The sequence below is a fragment of the Lissotriton vulgaris genome, chromosome 1_1 (genome assembly GCF_964263255.1).
Source record: "Lissotriton vulgaris chromosome 1_1, aLisVul1.2, whole genome shotgun sequence".
NCBI classification, from domain to species: Eukaryota; Metazoa; Chordata; class Amphibia; order Caudata; family Salamandridae; genus Lissotriton; species Lissotriton vulgaris.
This window is the reverse complement of record NC_141685.1, coordinates 1,828,660,808-1,828,678,582: the sequence shown is the minus strand read 5'-3', so window position 1 is coordinate 1,828,678,582 and position 17,775 is coordinate 1,828,660,808. Positions and strand designations below refer to the sequence as shown.

The following is a 17,775-nucleotide window of genomic DNA, read 5'->3' as shown; positions in this document are numbered from 1 at the left end:
GCGGCTGGTCGACATCCACTCGGCTACCTCTTTCATTCCTTTGTGAAGGTTGGCTCTGGCGGCGGCGGGGTCGTTGGTAAGGGAGAGGATCAGCTGGGTATCGTCGGCGTAGGAGATGATGTTCAGGTTGTGTTGGCGTGCGATGGCCGCGAGGGGGCTCATGTAGACGTTGATGAGGGTTGGGCTCAGCGAGGATCCTTGGGGTACGCCGCAGATGACTTCGGTGGCCTTTGATTTGTACGGTGGTAGGCAGACTCTCTGGGTTCTTCCGTCGAGGAAGGAGATGATCCATTCCAGTGCCTTCTCCTGGATTCCGACGTTGTAGAGGCGCTGCACTAGGGTGCGGTGGCAGACGGTGTCGAAGGACGCGGAGAGGTCTAGGAGGATGAGGGCCGCTGTTTCTCCGTTGTCCATCAGGGTTCGGATGTCATCGGTGGCAGCGATGAGGGCGGTCTCGGTGCTGTGGTTGGCTCGGAAGCCAGACTGTGAGGGGTCAAGGGATCCGTTCGTCTCGAGGAAGGCGGCCAGTTGCTTGTTGACGGTCTTCTCGATGACTTTGGCTGGAAACGGGAGGAGCGAGATGGGGCGGTAATTCTTGAGTTCGGAGGGGTCCGCTGTTGGTTTCTTGAGTAGAGCGCTGAGTTCGGCGTGCTTCCAGCTCTCAGGGAAGGTGGCGGTGTCGAATGAGGTGTTGATGATGTCCCGCAGGTGGGGTGCGATGACAGCGTCCGCCTTGTTGAAGACGTGGTGAGGGCAGGGGTCGGTCGGAGATCCGGAGTGGATGGAGTTCATCATGCGGACGGTGTCTTCGGTGCTGATAGGAGTCCAGGCGCGGAGGGTGGTGGTGGGGGGCGGTGGTTCGGTCGAGTCGGACGTGGCGTTCGTCGGTTGGGTGTTGAAGCTGTTGTGTATGTCCGCGATCTTGTTGTGGAAGTAGGAGGCGAGGGAGTTGCAGAGTTCTTGCGATGGGGTGATGTCGTTGTTTCCGGCGTTGGGGTTGGAGAGCTCTTTCACGATGTTGAAGAGTTCCTTGCAGTTGTGTGCGTTGTTGTCCAGTCGGTCCTTGAATGCAGTTTTCTTGGTGTCGCGGATCAGCTGGTGGTGCTTTCGGGTGGCAAGCTTGAGGGTGGTCATGTTGTCCGGTGTTGGCTCCCTTCTCCAGGCTTTCTCGAGGGCTCGGCAGTTCTTCTTGGAGCTCTTGAGTTCGTCGGTGAACCATGGGGCCTTCTTGCTGCCGGGTCTGCTGGGCGGGGTCCTCAGTGGGGCGAGTTCGTCCGCGCAGTTGCTGATCCACTTCGTGAGGTTGTCGGCGGCCTGGCTGGGGTTCGCTGAGCTGGCGGGAGGGTGCTGGCTCAGGGAAGCGGCGAGCTGGTCGACTGTGATCTTGCTCCAGTTTCTGCGGGCGACCTGTTGCTGGTGGTGGTGGATCGTCGTTCTTCTGAAGGTGAAGTGGACGCAGCTGTGGTCCGTCCAGTGGAGTCCTGTGGCGTGGCTGAAGGTGATGTTTTTGCTGGATGAGAAGACGGCGTCGAGTGTGTGTCCGGCGAGGTGGGTGGGGGTGGTCACCAGCTGCTTGAGTCCGAGGTTGGCGAGGTTGTCGAGCAGGGTGGTGGTGTTGCGGTCGTTGTTGTTCTCCAGGTGGAAGTTGAGGTCCCCCAGGAGGATGTAGTCAGCGGAGGGGAGGGCATGCGGGCTGACGAAGTCGGCGATGTCCTCGCTGAATTGTGTGCGTGGTCCCGGGGGTCGGTAGATCAGGGTGCCTCTGAGGGTGGTCTTCGGGTCGGTGTGGATCTGGAAGTGTAGGTGTTCGGCGGTAGTCAGGATGTCGTCGGTGTAAGTCGTGATGCGGATGGTATCCCTGTGGATGATGGCGATGCCTCCTCCTATCTGGTTGGCGGTGCGGTCCCTCCGGGTGATCTTGTAGCCCTCTGGGATGGAGATGGCGATGTCGGGCCCTGAAGAGGCGTTCATCCAGGTCTCCGTGAGGAAGGCAACGTCAGGAGCTGTGGTGTCGATGAGGTTCCAGAGTTCGATGGCGTGTCTGTGGACTGAGCGGGTGTTGAGCAGGATGCACTTCAGGTGGTTGCTGCTGGTGTTCGTCTTGGCGGGTGCTGGTGCGAGGCAGGTCCGGATGCAGGTGAACTTGCAGGCGGTGCAGCAGAAGGGTCCGTGGGAGCGTCTCGGGGTGGCACGGTAGCATCCCGGGACTCGTCCGTCGTTGAGTGCGATGAGGGTGGCGGCGTCGTACGTCCGGCGGGTGGGCTGGGATCTGCGGGGGCTAGGGGTCCTGGCACTGGGCGCGGTCCAGGCACGGACGGGCGCAGACGGGCTTACCTTTGGCGCACCTTCGGCGCTCAGTCGGCGCGGTCGCTGAGGGGGCATCATAAGAAGGGAGCCGGGAGGGCGGGTCAGGCGGGAGGCGGGGAGCGCGTGGACCTATCGGCAGGCGGGGGGCGGGGTCACGGCAAAAACCGGCGCGAAAATCCAGGCGGCCGGCCCTGCGGCGGCTGGGGCGCCGGGCTGGATCGGCGATCGAGGCGGGCGGCCCTGCGGCGGCTGGGGCACCGGGTTGGATCGGCAGCAGGCAGCAGGTAAGAGGCAGGCAGCAGGCGGGGAGCGAGGGGGCAACCAAGGCGAGGGCACAGTGGTCGCTGCTAATCCGGGGTCGGGGTCCCCTTAAGAAGGGAGCCGGGAGGGGGGGGTCAGGCAGGAGGCGGGGAGCGCGTGGACCTATCGGCAGGCGGGGTCGCGGCAAAAACCGGCCCGAAAATCCAGGCAGCCGGCCCTGCGGCGGCTGGGGCGCGGGGCTGGATCGGCGATCGAGGCGGGCGGCCCTGCTCTGCGGTCCTGCCCTGCGGTCCTGTTTAAACCAAGTCGGGATTAGGGTTCAAAAGTGTATAGAAATACAATATCCCAACAGGTAATATTCAGAAAGACAATTACTGTAGTATGCAATAGCATTACACAAGCAAGCAAATAAGGAGACAAAATTCAAATGATTAATATATAATAATTGCTTATATATTGAATTATGTAGAGAAAGTAGGACAAGGTCAGGTTCAATAATTAGAGCAGTACAGGGATCAGAAAATGTGTTTCAAATGACAACCATAAGTAGACTTGGTGCTCAAAATATATACAAGTGATGTAAAGCGACGCAAGTGATGAGGTGCACAGCGTGGACGGCGCAATGTGAACAAGGCGAGAGAATTATACAGTGGGTGGCTCAGTGTGTGACATAGTTAAGGTGACTTAGAATCGCAAATCACAGTTTCAATTGAGCCAAACTGAATATTGCGTCCTAAATAGCGCTGTGGAGTCGACGACGTTTCGGTCCCTGATCAATTAGGACCATCTTCAGGACAGGGTTGTCTCATTTTCAAAGCTGTAACAAGGGTGAAAATTCGGACCTGCGCGTCAGCAGGTGCGCGTGAAGAATCCGGTGAATCTGGGGGAGTGGTCAAGCGACGGGGCGCCTTAGCGCGGGCGTCTCGGCAGTCAAGGCTGAGGAGGGGCTCCGGCGGTCGAAACCGATCGTGCGCGGTATTCAGTTAAGGCATCAGAGGTCCGATAAATGGAGACAGGCGGCAGTCACGTCTCTCCGGCCGGTGGAACCTGTGGTAAATCCGGGTCCAAGGCACGAGTGAATCCAGGCGAGGTGCTAGCGAACGGATCGGGCAAGCACTGACTTCCGCACCACAGGTTCCACAAAAGAGTGACAACCTTAGAGAAAAACCTAATCAGGCTTTGGGTTCTTGTAGATGCCTCTGATACTGGGCAAATGATCATGTAAGAAGCAGGATAAAGAAAAACAGGGTAACCTAATCTGATGGCCTTCAGGGGCAACCTAATGTTGAACTTCTAGTCATGAAATCATTTAGAAAAGTGCTAACTGAGCAACTGGCATTACTTCCTGGGTTCCTTGTATGTCTCTTGGTGAACTTCAGCTGAATTTTTTTTAAAATGAAAAAGCACATTCTTCTCTTGGCTTTGGCAAGCCAGGAAACTTTGAAACAAGCCGCAGTGATAACAGGAGGATGAATCAGCCTGGACGGTATCAATGGAAATCTTGGAGCTAAAAAAAGAAAAAAGGCTGTAGAACGAGAGCATGGTCAAGAGGAGGTCCTGGAGGGTTAGTTCTTGAAGATGGCTTTATTTTCAAAGAGGTTTGTATGTTATACAGAATGCTGCATCTCGGCACCAACTTCAGATATTGTCTGCAAGCTACAATGTCACAATAAGGTAACCAGCAGTATAAGCATCTGGAATTTTCATCGTCACCGGACATTTTTACATCATACTGGGAGCAGTTTTTAAAGGAGCCAGTGCCTGAAAGATGATTTAACTCGAGGATTTAACTGAGTCACTACTTTTATATGCTGTAAAATGCTCTGCTGACACCAACCTTCTTTACAAAGACAAACATAACTGCAGACAATGCAATACCCCAACAGGATAAAAATGGGCACATTTGGTGAAAAGAAACACAATAGAAGGTGGTTCGAAACACCCTGCTATGACAGCAGACACAAGAAATGAGGTAAGCTGGGGGCTTGGTGCAGACCTTTCTGGCCTGAAGCAGACTTTACTAACTCTAGAAACAAAACAAAGGAACAATTACCATTTTCTATTACGTGCTTTAGTTTTAAAGTAGTTTTCTTTGGTTAATCATTAAAAAACTGATGCCAATAAGTGAAGGTAGAAAAAACAGGCTTACAAAAGGAATTGCAGTTCATATTTGTGGTCACCAATTTTGTGTCAGGACTGGAGGCGAGGATTATGCCTTCTTTCTTCACTTTAATGGACAGTAGCGAAGATACAAGAAGACTACATTTCCCATGAAACAATGGGAAAAAATGTAGTCAAACAAAACACATGGTTACAACCAATCACAGAACATATATCCAATGTCCAATCAGGGCTCAGGCAGCCCACCATACTCCATCAACAGTGTCCCATCTTCCTTTTTCTTCGCTGCTACGCAGCAAGTTAAGTACTCTTCAGTGTTTTCTGTCTAGTGCTTGGTGATTCAATTATGTTTATTTAACAGGTGTGGCTTCGAGCCGTAGTTTTCACTGTTGGTTGTGTTAATTATGCTTTCCTAGAGTAAGAGCTGCTTCACGCTGGGTTTCCTCATGTTTGTATTGCTGTCTGTGCTAATTAGCGCTTTGTTCTAGGTCGGGCGCTGCTTCATGCCGGATCGGTAATGTCGCTTGTTCTCTGGCAGCTTTGTGCGCTTTGATCTCAGCGCGTGTGGTTTTGTCTGTCGGAAAGGTTTTTGTTGCAGATTATCTGTCACAGTGTGTGGGATGCCCTGTGAAGTTTATAGCTGCGGGTACGGTCTCCCGTCCCTACGCGGCTCTTCGCTGGTGTGGTTCTTGGCCTCCCGCTGCCAGAGGGCGTGGCAGGCAGTGTAGCGCGGCGCCGTTGGAACTCTTGTGGAGTTTTCAAACTTTGCGCCCGCGCTACTGTAAGAACCGGGTCTAAGGGAGATGCCTCAAGGGGTGTATAACGGCAGCTGGGAGCAGTTAGATTGCTGTTTTGCCGGTGCCCACGCTCTTGCTTTGGCCCACGACTTTCTGTTGAAGGCAGAGCTGTATCTTACCTGAATTACACCTGTAAGATCTTGTATATCAAGAGGGCACTGTGAGGGACATTACCCAGACCTATTTACCCTGTGCAAGGGGTTTGCTTGATTTTTTGACTAGCGCTGTACCTGGGCTTAGAACCCTGTATAATTCTGCGGTTTATCAGCGTACATATATATATTTAGGCTGTCACCCAGCCTGTTAAAGCCTTACCTTGCGAGGCCAGTGTTAGTCACTTCCTTTTCTTGGCACAACGCTTGCCCGAGAGTCATTATGAACTACTATGAGGGTGACTATTAAGTGGAGGAGGACCCCCTTGCGGACATGCCGTGGGGGGATGCTTTCTATGAGGCGGTGGATACCGCAATTTCTCCCCCAGGTTCCGCCTAACTCTGCCCAGGACCCTCTTAGCCCCCCACCACCTAAACGGTCCCGCGAGGCGGAGTGGATGGGGACGCTTTCGATCACCTTAGGCAGGCCTTTATCGCTAGTCCTTCAGTGGTTCCGGCTAAGGTTTCCCCTGCCCCAGACACAGGTTCCCCGATGTAGGGGCCGCTCGGCCTGTCGGCAGCAACGCCACAACAACCAAAGAGGCTCACACCAGTACCAGGACCAATCCAGGTTCGGCAACTTCTACCCCACAAGAGGAAGGAGGGGTAAAGGGAGAGGATATTGTGGAGGAGCTGCAGCCTCTAGCCCAGGTGAGAGTTCTCCCTTCTTTCCCTCAAGACTTACGGGGGCGATTAGCTCGGTATTTTCAGACTTGATTGACCATCACACGAGATGCATGGGTTCTGCAAACGGTGAGGGGTTTTCACAGAATTAGAGGGGTCCCCGGTGCAATCGTCCTATCCAGTTTTCGGACCAGGACGCCCACCTAGTGGACGGTGAGGTCTCGTCTCTGCTCAGGAAGGGCGCTATCGCCCTCACTACCAAACATTCCCGGGGTTTTTTGAGCAATATATTCCTGGTCGACAAGACCGATGGGGGCAAAAGACCAGTGATCAATTTGAGCGATTTCTATCAACGGCTGGTTTACCGCCATTTCAAGATGGAAGGAATCCATCTCCTCAGGGACGTCCTCCGGCCATCGGACTGGGTGGTTCGGTTGGACCTCAAAGATGCGTATTTGGTGGTGCCAATTTTCCCACCACATCGGCGTTTTCTCCAATTCCACTGGGGTCAGCACACTTACAAATTCACGTCTCTTCCATTCAGCCTGACTTCGGCCCTTTGGTATTTCACCAAGGTTCTCAAGCCTGTGGTGGAGTTCCTACAGTCCAGGAGGTTCGGATGATAGCATGCATCAATGACCTACTCTTGATGGCGACTTGTCCCGAGCGCCTGTCTTAGCATCTGCAGATGGCAGTATCACTCCTTCAAGACCTGGGGTTTGTAATCAACGAAAATAAATCCCTGTTGCAACCCGTCCAGAGCATTACATTCTTGGGATTCGCCAGACTCCACGGTCTCCACACTAAGCCTTCCGGGCAGGAAAGTGGCCAAAATTCGTCACAAACTGCATCGGGTTCTCACCAGACAGCAGATCTCCCTTCACCAGCTTGCTCGGGTGGTAGGCCTTTTGTCCTCTTCAATCCAGGCCATCTTCCCAGGCACGCTCCACTACAGGGCCCTACAACGGCTCAAAGGGTTCTTCCTGCGCAAGGGGTATCCTTATTCTCACAAGATTTGTTTGTCCATCGAGGCGAGGTCCGAGATTCAGTGGTGGTTGGACCACATGGAAGCTTGGAACAGAAGAGCAATCTTCGGTTCCCCTCCGGACATTGTGATAGAGTCGGATGCCAGCCGGCTTGGTTGGGGTGCCAGATGCGGAGATCTCTCTAAAGGAGGGTTGTGGTCACCCGACGAACAGAAATTACACAAACTGTTTGGAGCTTCTGGCGGGATCCTTTGCAGTACGTTGTTGGACGAAAGACTCGGTGCAGTCATGTGTGCTTCTAAAAATGGACATCTCCTCTGCAGTCCACTACGTGAATCATCTGGGGGGCACGAAGTCAAAGGCCCTGTCGGATCTGGCGGCAAGCTTCTGGCAGTATTGCCTCGAGAACCAAATCTCCGTCACAGCGGAGTATCTCCTGGGCAGGGACAATCTGGAAGCCAATTTCCAGTCTCACCATTTTCGGGATTCCAGTCTCTGGCGTCTAGATCCATCCATCTTCAAGAGTCTGAGTGGCCTTTGGGGCCTGTTTTCAGCTGACCTGTTTGCATCCAGGCTGTTGCCACAGACGTGTTCCACCAGGATTGGATTGCGGAGCAGGGCTATGCGTTCCTGCCCTTTGCAAAGATTACAAGGGTGACTGCGCAAGTTCGCAGGCAAGCAGCAGATCTGGTGGTGATCACCCCGTTGTGGAGGTCCCAAGTGTGGTTTCCGGTTCCTCTGGAACTTTCTTGGGATTTTCCAATCCTACTCCCCCAGTTTCCAACTCTCCTGGTGAGTCCGGACCGGGCTCTTCATCCGCTGGTGGTCAGCAACTCAGACTCATGGCGTGGCGGATTTCAGGAGCAGATGGGAAGCCTCTGGCCTTTCGCAAGAAGCTGAGTCCTTTATCTCCAAGGCATGGGCGGATAGTACGGTCAAAAGGTACAGATCCGCATGGAACAGATGGACCCATTGGTGTATGCGATGGGATCTCGATCCCTTGGTCGCAGAAGTGGTCCACATTGTGAATTTGTTGGCTCAGCTGACCTCTGACGGCCTAGCTTATCGGTCAGTTAATACCTTCCGTCGCGGTGTCTCCTGGCCACGTCCCTGCGGATGACTTCCCTGTGGGCGAGCATCCCCTGGTTTGTCGCCTGTTGCGGGCCATACACCTCCCTTCCTCCAGAGCCGCACTACTCCGCTCTATGGGATGTTAATCAAGTTCTTAACTTATTTCTGTCCTGGCAACAGAATAGGTACCTCTCCAAGAAAGAGTTGTCAGCGAAATTGGCCATGCTTCTGTGCCTCATTTCTTGTAGAAGAGTGTCAGACGTTCGGGCTTTAGACATTTCTAACAGAATTTTTACTCCAGATGGGGTTGCGTTTTCCTTTGCTTCGGCGCACAAAGTGCCATACTAGATCTATTTCCTATCATGAGTTCCCGGATTACCCAAAGCTTTGTGTGGTTTGTTGCCTCAAAGCTTATGAGGAAATGACGGAGGAGTTCCGTCCTTCTGGAGAAAGGCAACTCCTCATTTCGCTTCGGAAACCCTTTAAGGCGGTTTCCTCACCCATCATTGCTAGATGGGTTCGTTAGGTGATGCAGGAAGCTGGCATTAGCCTGAACCAGTTTGGGGCTCACTCCCCGAGAGGAGCCATGGCCTCGAAGGCTTTCAGTCCAGGGGCGCGTTTGGAGGATATCAACGCAGCAGACTGGTCCTCAGATTCCACGTTCAAGAGGTTTTATTTTAAACCAATCTTGAACATGGCTCATTTGGTTGTGGGCTAGCTTTAAACAAGCATAATCCTCGCCTCCAGTCCTGACATAGAATGAAAAATTTCCTAGCTAATGTAATGGAAAGTTTCAATTCTATTAGGACTCGGAGGCGAGGATTATCCCGCCCTTTCTCTCCTGGAGGAAATCCCTCCCCGTATGACAGTAAGTAATATGATTCATTAAATTGTTGAGATTTTGGCTTATTCTGCACTGTTGGATTTGCATGTGATGGCTGTTCAGTGCTCCTCTGGCAATTTGTGTTCCTTGTCCTCAGGCTCAGACTCCAACAAACAGGATTCCTGAAGAGCGAGGAGAAGCTGCCTACGCGCTCTGAAAGAGGAAGAGGGGACACTGTTGATGGACAATGGTGGGCTGCCTGAGCCCTGATTGGACATTAGATACATGTTCTGTGATTGGTTGTTACCATGTGTTTTGTTTGACTACATTTTTTCCCATTGTTTCATGGGAAATGTAGTCTTCTTGTATCTTCGCTGCTGTTCATTAAAATGAAGAAAGAAGGCATAATCCTCGCCTTCGAGTCCTTAACAGAATTGAAACTTTCCGTTAAGTTAGCTAGGAAATTCTTCATTATTCTGGTACTTATTCAAGGAAAGAACCCTTGATGGCACAATCTGTGTTTTTCATGCTAAGCCAACCACTATATTTTTGTATTTACATGCATGTGTGACATGCAACTATACATTTACACACCTTAAAAACAATACAAAGTATAGTTTAAACTACTACCTTCTGTGAAAGATTATTTTTTATCTCTTTGAGTACTGTTTCATGCTGCTTTCTTTCATGATCAGATGATTCCGTTAACTGCTTCAGTTTTGTTTGTAGTGCGTGTTCGTTCTTCACTTGTTCTTCCAATGATACTTGCAACTTCGCTATCTGGCCACTCATTGAATTTATCTCTGAATTCAACTGCTTTGAGTCCTACATTAAAAATAAGAACAAAAAAATATTTATTGCACTGAAAAGGATTCTTGCAAATTTTGCTTAATTGCAGTAAAGCTTTAGGGAAGGAGAGCCAATGCTCCAATTGTTGAAATATATGCCTTCCAGTTAGCCACACTGAGATGAATGATCCAAGTATGTGAATCAACAGTATATTGTATGCAATACACGCTTCACATATATACTTATAACAGGTTTACGCTAATCTCAACATTGTTTTTATTTGCATATTAATGTCTAACTTACATTAGCAGCAACAATAACAATCTTTAATGTTACTTAACATACATTTTCTGCTGTTAAATGCTTCTGTCCATAATTCACAAATGTTAGTCTACGCCAGACCTGCTCTTAGTCTCACTTAACGAATCCCCCAAGTGACTACTTTGTTGATCTGCTGACATCAGGCTGACTGCATTGCTGTGAAAATAACACAATATTAGAGTCACCTCTTTTTGACCAAGCTTCTAATGTTCTTGTGTAATATACAGAAGTAGAATAAGAACTAAAAAGAGCCCTGAGCAACATTGAAGAGCCTCCAGTTTGCTGCATAATGGGAAATAAGTCAAAATATGCCTCACAGTCCAAGAAGAATGGTGAAGGAAATTCTTCCGACAAATGCATTTTCTTTTACATAAATCAAGCCAAACACTGCTTTTTAACTTCATGATCTGTCACTGTACCCAAGAAGCATTATTACTTTAAAACAGCAAAATCAATAAACATGGCAGCTGCCAAAAGAGCAATCTACCGCCTTCATGTTTCCTCCTAATCCAGAAATAAAACCCCCAAAATAGGAAAAAAGATTCACCATCTCCAGTAGAAAAGAAGTAAAATGAAGAAGTGATCCAGACAACAAGGTATTGTCATACTGAAATTATCTTTGTCTTGAGTAAATGACACAAAATGTAGTAAGTGGTCAATGAGAAAAACACAAAAAGTGGGACACTTAGCATGAATGTTAATTTTATAGAAACTAAAAAAATAATGATGAGGATGGCCCTCAAAGAAAAAGCTGCAATAAGGGATCTCTTACGGCTTGCTACGTAAACTGTACTTAACACTTATTGTGGCCCCATAAAGAACACAGTAAGACAAAAAATCTGATATAAAGAAGCATTGGGCTATTGGACTCCACATGTTGTTGTACATATGAACATCCATAACAAGACATTCAAAGATACCTTTTCAAACAACCCAAAATGCATAGCATTAGCCCACTAAACACTGAGGTTCACTACCATTAAGTCATAAACTACCCATTACCACAACTCACCTAGTTCATAAGAAATTGTGTGTGTGTGTATATATATATATATATATATATATAGCGTTAAAGGCAGGTCTCTACACATCCCAGCTGTGAAGCATCTTTGAGGAGGGGCGCTGAAGAAGGCAGACACGCCGAAATGCATTCGCCATTGGTCATGTGAACAATAAAGTGCTTCTTCATACCTACCTTGGGGTTGCTACTCGTTCTTTTGAAGGAGGTGAAGGATACAATTTGATGCGCTATGCCAGTGCGCATATCAGCGTTCCCCCGCCGTGTCAAGTGGTGCGAACATTCTGGCAGGCTCTGCGGAGCTTTCTTTGGATTCGTTGCGTTGGCAACATTGTTCGCTACCCACCCCGGAGCTGGATAAAGACTGCGGTAAGGAGGTGATTCCACTTCCTTGTTAGGGTAACCGGGATTCCTGTGCTGCCCCTGTGGAACACATCTGGCTAAAGGGTTGCGGCGGTATCAAGGTGGAATTGAGGGGGCACTGGACTGTTCACGTGCCTTCCTCCCAGGACGCTTTCACACCCGCACCTGCCTGTTACACCTACTCTGGATGTGTCACCCCTAGGCACATCATTAGTTCCTACAATCAACAACACGAAGCATTGTGGGACATGCAGTCTTCATAACATGGACTACAAAAGATGGCCAATCTACAACAGGGGGCGGAGCATGGTGGGCTCTACAGCGTTAAAGGCAGGTCTCTACACATCGCAGCTGTGAAGCATCTTTGAGGAGGGGCGCTGAAGAAGGCAGACACGCCGAAATGCATTCGCCAGTGGTCATGTGAACAATAAAGTGCTTCTTCATACCTACCTTGGGGTTGCTACTCGTTCTTTTGAAGGAGGTGAAGGATACAATTTGATGCGCTATGCCAGTGCGCATATCAGCGTTCCCCCGCCGTGTCAAGTGGTGCGAACATTCTGGCAGGCTCTGGGGAGCTTTCTTTGGATTCGTTGCGTTGGCAACATTGTTCGCTACCCACCCCGGAGCTGGATAAAGACTGCGGTAAGGAGGTGATTCCACTTCCTTGTTAGGGTAACCGGGATTCCTGTGCTCCCCCGTGGAACACGTCTGGCTAAAGGGTTGCGGCGGTATCAAGGTGGAATTGAGGGGGCACTGGACTGTTCACGTGCCTTCCTCCCAGGACGCTTTCACACCCGCACCTGCCTGTTACACCCACTCTGGATTTGTCACCCCTAGGCACATCATTAGTTCCTACAATCAACAACACGAAGCATTGTGGGACATGCAGTCTTCATAACGTGGACTACAAAAGATGGCCAATCTACAACAGGGGGCGGAGCATGGTGGGCTCTACAGCGTTAAAGGCAGGTCTCTGCTGTGAAGCATCTTTGAGGAGGGGCGCTGAAGAAGGCAGACATGGGGAAATGCATTCGCCATTGGTCATGCGAACAATAAAGTGCTTCTTCATACCTGCCTTGGGGTTGCTACTCGTTCTTTTGAAGGAGGTGAACGATATATATATATGAAGCATACAAGCGCATCCTCCAACACATAAGGGCTATTTCTGGACATGATCAGAACTATCCTGTTGCCAGGCATTTCCAGGACAAACACCTAGGCGTCCCTGATTCACTTCTCTTCTTTTTAATTGACTGTGTTGTGGCATCAAGGAGAGGAGGTGACCGTGAGGCTAAGCTCCGGCTCCTGGAAACTCGATATATTCTGGAGTTAAACACCAAACACCCTAACGGTCTCAATGACAGGGAAGATCTTTATACTTGCCTCTAGTATTATTTCTATGCCTGTCCGGATATTTTAATACTGAATCCATTGTTCCCTGTATATTGTTTCCTGTTGTACATATGATGAATTTTTCTCTTTTAACTTCAGTACATCATTGTTTCTGATTTTATCTTTGGAATCATCTATGCTTAATATTTTGCACTTTACTAAATTTTTGCACTTCACTTTATGCACTTTATCTGCCTATGACAATTATCGTGACCTGCCCACTTGGGCTCAATTTTGAATGCATACTTTTTGTGTCATCATTTTGCTGCTACCTGATATTTTTTATTTTGCATTAATTGCAAATATTATACTCTTTTATACATATTGGAATGCTTGATTTTTAACACCTCAGTATGTACATAGATGAATTCATTTATCATGTGCACATATATAACTGTGTTTTTCTATTGATCAAGTTATGCATTTTTCCATGTTTTTAACCTGTACATATTGATTCATGTACATAATTGGCTAGAACAATGTGAATTGCTTATTCTTGAATCAAGGTAGCCCACTTGGGCAGAATTTATCATTCCAGTGTATATATATGCAGCAATTACGTTTATGAAGTATTTCCTTCATTTCTATGACACATTCATTGCACTGTCACTTTAAAAGTCCAGTTCGATACACGCTGTTTGTCATGTGATCAAGCCTCCCTGGAGGCGAAACGCGTCATGGCGGCAGCGCTGGCTTTCAGAAAATAAACACCGTTCACCAGCACCTTTTGGGTCGGCTCTTTGTTGCTAAGCATTTGGACTGTTCAAATACTGGGAGTTAAGAGGGATTTTTAAGGACTAGGTAGCCCTCCACTCATTCAATCACAAATCACAAAAACCTAGTCCAAAAGGCAATAATTTTTATAAATCTATGGGCATACTTGGATTTGTCAAAAGATCATTCCAATCACACTCCTAAATGTAGAAGTAGGTGTCGTGCTCAAGATACTTGCCAAAAAAGTAATAAAAGTAGCCACTCTCTGATAAGTCTAACACTAGACAACACAGTACAAACATTCACAGTGCAAACAAGAAACAAGAACCTTTTTATTTGTATCCTCTTGTCTGCCACAGTAAACATATATACTTAAAAAGGAGAGAAGCGAATACTACCTATCGATTCGCTTTCAGCTCGCTGCCGACATGTTTCATTGCCATGGTAGAGATTCAGGCAATTTCTTCAGGGCAAATGTTTATAAAAAGCCACTGCCAGCAATACTGTGTTGAGCGTGCTGGCTTTCGGCTTTTACTATCATACCATTTATGATCACGTCTTTACAAGTCAAAGACCCACTTCCAATCGGTAAGTATGGTCTAGTCCTCCCTTATATTATTATCTGTGGAGAAGGCACGAACGGCGTCCTCTCAACACCGGATGTTTACTGTGGCAGACAAGAGGATGCAAATAAAAAGGTTCTTGTTTCTTGTTTGCACAGTATTTGTTGCGTTATATGTTGAACGTTGTTAGTCCTTGTCACATATAAGTTTGTGTACACTGCACCATTCACTGTCTCTTTACTTTTGGGAGTTGGACACGTTTGCGTTAAGCTAGTTGACACCGATGATGAGAACAGGGCTAACCTGGTGAGTACCAACCAGGAGCCCCATTGGTGGTGCGCCCGTGAGGTGTCCTCTAGCTATTCACACATTTTTTCAAATGTCGTCTTTCTAGTGAATGTTTGTACTGTGTTGTCTAGTGTTAGACTTATCAGAGAGTGGCTACTTTTATTACTTTTTTGGCAAGTATCTTGAGCACGACACCTACTTCTACTTTTAGGAGTGTGATTGGAATGATCTTTTGACAAATCCAAGTATGCCCATAGATTTATAAAAATGATTGCCTTTTGGACTAGGTTTTTGTGATTTGTGGCTAAGCATTTGGACACCTGTTGTTCCGTGTAACAAGGTTCGATATATATATATATATATATATATATATATATATATATATATATATATATATATATATATATATATATATGTGTGTGTGTGTATGCCCTTTATATCTCTTTGAACTCTGTTGCTTATATAAGAGAGTGCTTAATATTTTTCATCTCATGATGCTTACTTTCCTGCATCAATTCATATACAAGGTATCACCGAGCCTCTTTCAACTCTATGGTTCTAGGTTTGTCTGATTCAATGATGGCAACATACACTAAATGCATCTTTTAACCATAAAAAAACAAAGTGACTAGGCTCATAATAGTGAGTATTTTGAATCAATAGTTTACCTGTGTCTACAAGCTATTTGTTTTGTCACCGGAGACATGCAAAATAGTATCATCGACAATGTTATCACAGATTACCTTCTCCTTCTTCTCCAAAACACTTTTCAGATCCTTTACTTCTTTAGCTGCAGCATCAGTTTGTTGCTTCAACTTATGGAGAGTTTCGGAATGGGCTTTTTCCTATATAAGAGAAAGGTATTAAACATTTAGCACAAAGATTCAATGATGTGAGAAATCAGTTTCTTATTAAGGGAGATAAATGTGAACTACTAGCTTGCACAAAAGCTGTATTTTTCCAAACTTCAATTTAAAAGGCTCCTTTCATTTCATTTTCAAATCTTTATTTCGGCATTACGCCATAAAAGAACGTTTAAACATTACAATTTAGTAGAAATAAATGACAATCACTAAAAGAATAAAATACATTCTATATAACTGTGCAACACATATTGGTAAATACTTGGAGCATGACAATAAAAATCATATGAGACTGGAGGACACCTCAGTAGTTCTATAAGCAAATTCAATTGTGTAGTGCTATTAGTGCTAATATGAACAAATTCAGTTCCATAAATCAAGACCAAAATTATAAAAAATTCGATTCACAGCTGATGGCCCATTTTTTTCCTACGGTAGCAAATAGAAAGTAGAAATCTACTGACACTGAATATTATCTGTTGTGAAGTGTTAGTAGTCAAAATTCTCAGAGCCTGATGGCAGGACCTCAAGCCTAATAGAAGGCATATCGGTTTAATCCATCTTTTTCTTTCATGGGCGTAGATAGGACAGAAGAAAAGAATGTGCTGCTCATTCTCTATTTGGTTGTTTTCACAAAGTCAGCAAGCTTCGTCCAATACCTCGGCCGATGGATCACGGTTCCTTGCCCAGCGAGCCAAAGTTGATTTTAATAAAAGATTTCCATATCTAAACTTTAGAAATAGTGTTTTGGCAAGTGGGGGCTCTATTTCGTCCATAAAGGACTCATATAAGGGTTCGTCCTTAAAACTTAAGAATTTTGAGACTAATGAGCCACTAGTACTGATGTTTGCAGTCATATTTGCTACATAGGACCAAAAAGCTTTTTTCAGGACTAGTTTGGGATTAGATGGTAACAGCTCGGGATGCACCCAAAAATGTTTCAGGCCTATGAGGTTAAGCCAAGTCCTAACATGTGTAAGCCAAGGGATTATTTTGTTACTATCCAAGGCCATGATCTCTATCAGCCCTTCTCTGTAAGCTTGAAGCTCAGAAACGTGCCACAATCTTACCCAGAGCATAAGCGGTCTAATAAGAACTTGATGATCTGTTCTTTTAAAATCGAGGTCCAATTGCAGAGGTACTAATGGGGTTCCTCTCGGAACCCTTACCAAGCTTCGCATAAAGTGGATACTAAAGGTCTCCTTGGACCCTGGCCCCCACAATTCAGCGCCATATAGCACTGATGATTGAACCTTAAATTTAAAAAGTTCCATAACTGGACGCACCGCTTTACTGGTGCTTAAGCTTTGCTCTCGGAGTATTGGTTTAACGTTCTGAGCAAATAACAATTTGCTTTTTTCCAATTGTGCTTTCCAGGTAAAGTTGCAATCTAGCGTCACCCCTAAATAAGAAAAGTGAGACACTGATTCCAACTTTGTCCCTTTTAAGGTTAGGCAACCCTTGTCAGGTTTGGTTGGATTAAGGGCCATGTATTTCGTTTTCTTTATGTTAATCTCTAGCCCCTTTTGACTACAGTAATCATTAAAAGTATTCAGTAAAGTCTGCAAGCCATTTTTTGTTTGGGATATCAGAATAGTATCGTCAGCAAACAATAGAGCTGCTACTCTTTCGCCATTCAATTTAGGTGCATAATTTTTGCATCTTTCTAAGTATGAGGGAATATCGTTCACGAAAATAGAAAAGAGCGTGGGGGCCAAAACACATCCTTGGCGAACTCCACGTTCAATTGGGATTTTCCGTGATAATTCGCCATTTTGTCCCCATCTAATTCTCGCAAAGTTCCCATCATGTAATTTTATAATTTGGGCTACTATATTGTTTGGCATACCCGCTGCACTCAGCGTCTTCCACAGAAGATCACGTGGGACCAGATCGAATGCTGCCCTTAAATCAACAAAGGCAACATATAAGTGGGCCTTCTTTATCTTTACGTACTTCCAATAGAGGCAGCAGAATCTAAAGCACTGATCTATAGTGCTGACTTTAGTTCTGAACCCGGCTTGAAATTTAGTCAAAAATGAATTTTCATCCAACCAGTTACTCACTCGTACTAAAATATGGCGTGAGTAAATTTTCTGAAGGATGTCCATTAAGCTTATTGGGCGATAATTACAGGGATCCTTCCTGTCTCCTTTTTTATATATTAAAACAATTTCAGCTCCTTTCCAGCTTTCAGGAAATTCTAAGCTGTGAGATAGTTTGTTGCATAGGTAATTGATATATGGTGCCCATGTTTTCAAGTCATGCTTGTAAAGATCCCCGGGGATTTTATCCAAACCTGGGGCTTTCCCAGTTTTTACT

General features: G+C 46.8%; 1 protein-coding gene across 1 annotated transcript in view; it reads right to left on the bottom strand.

Moving 5' to 3' along the window:
• EEA1 (early endosome antigen 1) overlaps positions 1 to 17,775 on the bottom strand; it is a 641,400-nt gene that overhangs the window by 234,729 nt on the left and 388,896 nt on the right. Inside the window, exons 20-21 of the mRNA XM_086919279.1 lie at positions 15,334 to 15,435; positions 9,773 to 9,967 (exon numbers count right to left, since the gene is read on the bottom strand). Of these exons, the coding sequence (XP_086775405.1) occupies positions 9,773 to 9,967; positions 15,334 to 15,435 (297 nt within the window). The remainder of the gene's footprint in view (positions 1 to 9,772; positions 9,968 to 15,333; positions 15,436 to 17,775) is intronic.